Source organism: Beta vulgaris, chromosome 6 (genome assembly GCF_026745355.1).
Source record: "Beta vulgaris subsp. vulgaris cultivar EL10 chromosome 6, EL10.2, whole genome shotgun sequence".
NCBI lineage: Eukaryota > Viridiplantae > Streptophyta > Magnoliopsida > Caryophyllales > Amaranthaceae > Beta > Beta vulgaris.
In genome coordinates this window covers 37,175,510-37,181,649 of record NC_079207.1, presented here as the reverse complement: position 1 = coordinate 37,181,649, position 6,140 = coordinate 37,175,510, and the positions used below count along the sequence as shown (strand labels likewise).

The following is a 6,140-nucleotide window of genomic DNA, read 5'->3' as shown; positions in this document are numbered from 1 at the left end:
TAGAGGCTCAAATAGATTGGGAGAATGCTAGAATGGGTGGTGGTAACAAGAATATGGAAGTGCCTCCTAAAAAGAGGAAGTTTGAGGATGAAGCAGGTCCTAGTAGGATAACTAAAAGCAGGGTTGAAGAAGTTAATCAGCCGAGAAAGACCATAAGGAAATTGAGTATATAAATATTAGTTCTGATAGTGAAGAAACTGAAGAGGAGGATCCGGAAATGGAAATAGAAGAGGTTGAGATAGAAGATGACGGAATAGAAGATCTGAACATAGAAGGAGATGAAGATATCGAAGATGAAATCAGTTACTCTTATGAGGGTAGCTCAAGTTACGATTCGGATTTCAAACCAGGACAGATAGATTCAGGGAGTAGTAGTGACAGCGGTTACGTACGAGATACTTTTCGACTAGATTAGATTGTTGGAAGGAACTTAAAGTGAAAATGATTTTTTTTTGGGTATATGATGTTAGGATATATATAAGTATACTAACTTTTGGGCCTATGAGCCGTGTATATGTATTAGAATATAGTAGTATTAACTAATGTAAATAGTATATACATATGTAGCTAGTATTATTGATTACTCGGATATGGTTGTATAAGTTGAAACTATATGCTTCTATATAAGAGCAAATTTTGGTGTGCATATGTGATTGTTCTTTACTTTACTTTTATGTTATGTGCTTAATTTAATAAGTGGGAAGGTAATAGTATTTCATTTTCTTTAATTAGGATGGTAGGAACTAGAGCTGGTGCTTCATCATCAGGATCTGGTGACTCAACTCACCAAATGGAGGCTAGAATTAACCAGTTAGAAAATATGAATACCCGATTGTTGAATCTGTTGGAGAATAACCAGGCAAATAAGGATACAGATGATGAGGGAAAGTTTTATAAAAGGTTAGCATCACACAATCCTAGGACTTATGATGGGGAACCTGATCCAGTAAAGTTCGAGGATTGGATCGCTTATATGGAAAAACTCCTGGATATGGTGAATTCCCAACCAATCTAAGAGTGAAGTTAGCATCATTCTATTTAGATGGACAAGCAGATATGTGGTGGAAGACTGTGAAAAATATTGCTCAACGACCTGATTTTACTTGGGATAAGTTCCTTGAGAAATTACGGGAAAGGTTTTATCCTCCAGCACTTCAGACTAAGAAGGAGTGTGAATTCCTTACCTTACGCCAGGGTAAGATGTCGATAGTAGAATATACGGCGAAGTTTGTCGAGTTATCCCGATTCGCACCTGACTTAGTGAAGTCGGAAAAGTTCAAGGTGACACGGTATTTCGAAGGATTGAATTTCACTTATCAGAAGAGAGTTGGACATTGTATCAATTTTCAAGAATTATATGATAGAGCATTGGCGCAAGAAAGGATTAGTGAAAAAGAGAACGAAATAAACAAAAGAAGGAATTTTGGTAGCGAGGAAGAAGAGAAAAGTAAGAAGCCTCGAGTTGTTCAACCGATTGTACGTACGCCAAACTTTCAACAACCTACTCAACCCAAAAATCGAGGATGTTTTCGATGTGGAAGGATGCATTTTGGAAGGAATTGTGAAGGAAAGTCTATATGTTTTGAGTGCAAGAAACCTGGGCACATTGCTAAAGACTGCCCCGAAACGACTAAGAAGAATGTGAAGGAAGCTGGATATGTAAGAACACAAACTGGACCTAGCAGATTCGGAATGAGTAATGCAAAAGGGAACCAAGGTGCATCGACTTTTAATCGCAATAATCAAAGAGGATCGTATGCCAATCCAGGGAAGGTAGCTGGAAGAATGTATGCCATGGGCACTGAAGAAGAGGCACAACCCGAGTTTGTCGAAAATGATAATCTGGATGCCAATGGAAGCGGGGAGGCTGAACTTGTTAAAGATGGAGGTAATGTAATCTCCGGAACTTTCCTTGTGAATTATGTACCTGCATATGTTCTTTTTGATTCTGGAGCATCCAACTCCTTTATATCCCATTCGTTGCTTAAAAGATTGAATCCAACCCCAAAACAGTCAAAAATTGACTTAGCAATAGACCTTCCTGATGGTTTACGAGTTAAGTGTGAGAATTTATGTAAAGAATGTTGTATAAGTATAGCGGGTACTGAGTTGATGGCCGATTTGGTACAATTTGAATTAGGGTATTATGATGTAATTTTGGGAATGGACTGGCTTAGTAAATATGAAGCTGTAATTGAATGTGAAGCACAGACGATCCAGTTAAAAACTCCACAAGGTGGTAAAATCGTATATCAAGGAGTTATGAAGAAATCGAGAGTGAAAATTGTTTCCATGATGAAGATTGCTAAGGAGGTAAGAAGAGGGAGAAATGCTTATTTGTGCCATGTAATTGACACAACCACAAGTCCCTTAAAAGTAGAAGAAATTCCGATAGTGAAGGAATTCCCAGATGTATTTCCGGAAGAATTACCTGGATTACCCCCTAACGTGTAGTGAACTTTCACATCGATTTAGTGCCAGGAGCTACGCCTATTTCCAGAAGTCCATACCGTATGGCCCCTGCAGAGATGGTTGAATTAAAGAAACAATTAGAGGAGTTGTTGCAGAAGGGATACATTAGACCAAGTGTATCTCCATGGGGAGCCCCTGGTATTATTCGTTAAGAAGAAAGATGGAACAATGAGACTGTGTATAGATTACAGGGAGATTAATAAAATTACAGTCAAGAATAGATATCCTCTTCCTAGAATAGATGATTTATTTGACCAGTTAAAAGGTGTTGAGGTTTTCTCCAAGATAGATTTGAGATCAGGATACCATCAAATGAGGATTGCTGATGAAGATATTTCTAAAACAGCGTTTAGAACAAGATATGGTCATTATGAGTTTGTGGTAATGCCTTTTGGGTTGACGAATGCTCCAGCTGCATTTATGGATTTAATGCAGAGATATTTTAAGGCTTATTTAGATCAATTCGTAGTGGTCTTTATTGATGATATACTAGTGTATTCGAAGAATAAAAGAGACCACGAGGATCATTTACGGATAGTATTAAATGTACTGAGAGAAAAGAAGTTATATGCTAAGTTAAGTAAGTGTAATTTTTGGTTATCTGAAGTATCATTCTTAGGGCATGTAATTTCAAAAGAGGGAGTGATGGTTGATCCTGAGAAGATAAAGGCGATTGTGGAATGGCCAGTACCAACAAATATCTCAGAAGTACGGAGTTTTATGGGTTTAGCAGGGTATTATAGGAAGTTTGTGGATAACTTTTCAAGGATTTCCCTACCTATTACATCACTGATACGGAAGAATGTGAAATTCCAATGGTCGGAAAAATGTGAGAAGGCTTTTCAAGAATTGAAGCGAAAGCTAACTAGCGCACCCGTGTTAACCCTGCCGACTGATAAGGAGGAATATGAGATATACAGTGATGCATCAAAAGAAGGGTTGGGATGTGTATTGATGCAGAAAGGGAAAGTTATAGCTTATGCCTCTAGACAATTGAGACCTCATGAGGGAAATTATCCTGTGCACGACTTGGAGTTAGCTGCTGTTGTATTTGCTTTGAAGTTGTGGAGACACTATCTATATGGTGTTCCATGTAAAATCTTTACTGATCATAAAAGTTTAAAGTATATCTTCACACAGAAGGAATTGAATATGCGACAGCGAAGGTGGTTGGAATTGATCAAGGACTATGAGATAGACATCCAATATCATCCAGGAAAAGCCAATCGAGTGGCTGATGCTCTAAGTCGAATACCTAGAAGAATGGTGAATGGACTCATTTCTGTACCACAAGAAATTTATGAGGAGATGAGGAGATTAGACCTAGTCATTGTACAAAAAGGAGAAGCTCAAGGTATCCTTAATGCAATGACTATTCAACCAACTTTATTCGATGAAATTATTCAGAAACAACAACATGACCCATTCCTGAATGACATAAGATGTAAGATAGAAAATGGGGAATCTACTGATTTTCACCTTCATGAGAATGGAGGTATTATGATTCATAATCGATGGTGTATTCCAGATGACGTGAATTGAAGGATAAAATTTTAAGGGAATCCCATAATAGCCCTTATTCCATTCACCCAGGAAGAGATAAACTTGTGAAGGACCTCAAGAAAACATTTTGGTGGAAGGGACTTAAACGAGATGCTTCGAGATTTGTGGCAAAGTGTTTGACATGTCAAAAGATTAAATTCGATCGAGGGAAGATGCCAGGGATGCTACAACCTTTACCAATACCTGATTGGAAGTGGGACTCTGTATCTATGGATTTTATCATAGGATTGCCTCGCTCAAGAAAGTCAAAAGATTCTATATGGGTGATTGTGGACAGACTGACAAAGACGGGTAGATTTATTGCCATGAAGACTACTTGGACAATGAAGCAGATGGCAGATGCATATATTCAAGAGATCATACGATTGCATGGTACCCCACGGACTATCATCTCCGATAGAGATACTCGTTTTCTATCCCATTTTTGGGAGAAGTTACAAGAAGCATTTGGAACACGACTAAATATGAGTACAGCATTTCATCCGTCTACTGATGGACAGACAGAAAGAACAATTCAAACACTAGAAGACATGCTACGAGCTTGTGTAATGGAACTCCAAGGATCATGGGAGGATCATTTAGCACTAATTGAGTTTTCATATAATAATAGCCATCATTCAAGCATTGGAATGGCTCCTTATGAAGCACTGTACGGTCGAAGGTGTCGTATGCCGATATGTTGGGATGACTTAAATTATCAAGTATCAACTGGACCTGAATTAATTCAAGAGACAATGGAGCATATTAAAATGATTCAGGAAAAGATGAAAGCGGCACAAGATCGTCAGAAGAAGTATGCTGACTTAAGAAGGAGAAAGTTAGAATTTGAAGTTGGAGATAAAGTATTTCTCAAGATTTCACCTACACGGGGAGTGAAAAGATTTGGAGCAAAGGGGAAACTAAGTCCAAAGTATGTCGGTCCATATGAGATTCTGAGTAGAGTTGGAGAGGTAGCATACGAACTTGCTCTACCCTGGAACTGTCCAAAGTACATAACGTGTTTCATGTGTCTCAATTGAGGAAATATATTCATGACCCATCCCACGTGCTATCCTATGAACCACTGAAGATAGATGAGACATTAACATATGAAGAAAAACCGTTACAAATATTAGACCATCGAGAAAAAGTATTAAGACAGAAAACAATTCCGCTTGTAAAGGTGTTGTGGTCTAATCACGGAGAAGAAGAGGCTACTTGGGAAAAAGAATCTGATATGCGGGAATTATTCCAATAAGGTAAATATTTCAAGTTTCGAGGACGAAACTTCTTTTAAGAGGGGTAGAATGTAATAGCCCTAAGAAGCCCTAACTCAAAACCCTGATTATGTGCTAAAGCATGAGATCGTATTAAAGTAACTACAGAGCAGTCTAACTGTGTATTTCCTATGATATTATGTTTAATTAGTTAACTTATATGTTTTACGTAAGTTAATTGACTACTTCATATAGAGTTATAGGATTTTAAGGTTCTAGGTGGAAGATAGTTACTTGAAACTATCAGTTATGCTAAGTTTCATTTGGTTGTAGTGCTTAAAGTAGATTAGAATACTCTCCAACACCATACGAGGGCAAAAGTAGGTAAGATCTACCATTCTTATTGGATAAGAAGACTTTGGAAACCAATAGATAAGTTGAAAAGTCCTTGAGAGCCTTAAACATTAAGATTGTGAAAATCGTATAGAGATTGTTTTATCGGGTAACGATGACCTTCCAGTTAAAGAGCCTTTCGGGATTGAATCCGAGCTCAGAACCTAACCAAACTTGATATATGACATGCTTAAGATGTCTTAAGGTTAAAATGGTCATTTAAGCCCAAGAATTACGTGGCTTAAAAAGGTAAATTGCTTACATAGTAAAACCTGGCCAGCTGGAATTACAGCTCGACCTATCCTCAAAGAAAGCTGCTTAGCAGCTACTCAAGTGTCGATCTCTCAAAGCCCTTTGATGCATGATAGCCAACACCAAAGGCTAACACCTCAAGCAAGAAATCACCAGAAACTCCAAGAAACCGACGTTGCCCAGATCACCTTTCCCTCCTCCTTGGGTACCGCCAGAACAGGCTATAAAAGGCTGTTCTGGGTTTTCGTCTCCTTTCTCATATTT

At 38.1% G+C, this 6,140-nt stretch overlaps 1 protein-coding gene across 1 annotated transcript; it reads left to right on the top strand.

The window, feature by feature from the left end:
- Positions 1-217: 217 nt before the first annotated feature.
- LOC125498675 (uncharacterized) lies at positions 218-2,454 on the top strand. Its single transcript, XM_057395746.1, has 4 exons — positions 218-383; positions 741-900; positions 948-1,289; positions 1,557-2,454. The coding sequence occupies exons 1-4, from the start codon at positions 218-220 to the stop codon at positions 2,452-2,454; spliced, it is 1,566 nt and encodes a 521-aa protein (XP_057251729.1).
- The last annotated feature ends 3,686 nt before the right edge of the window (positions 2,455-6,140 follow it).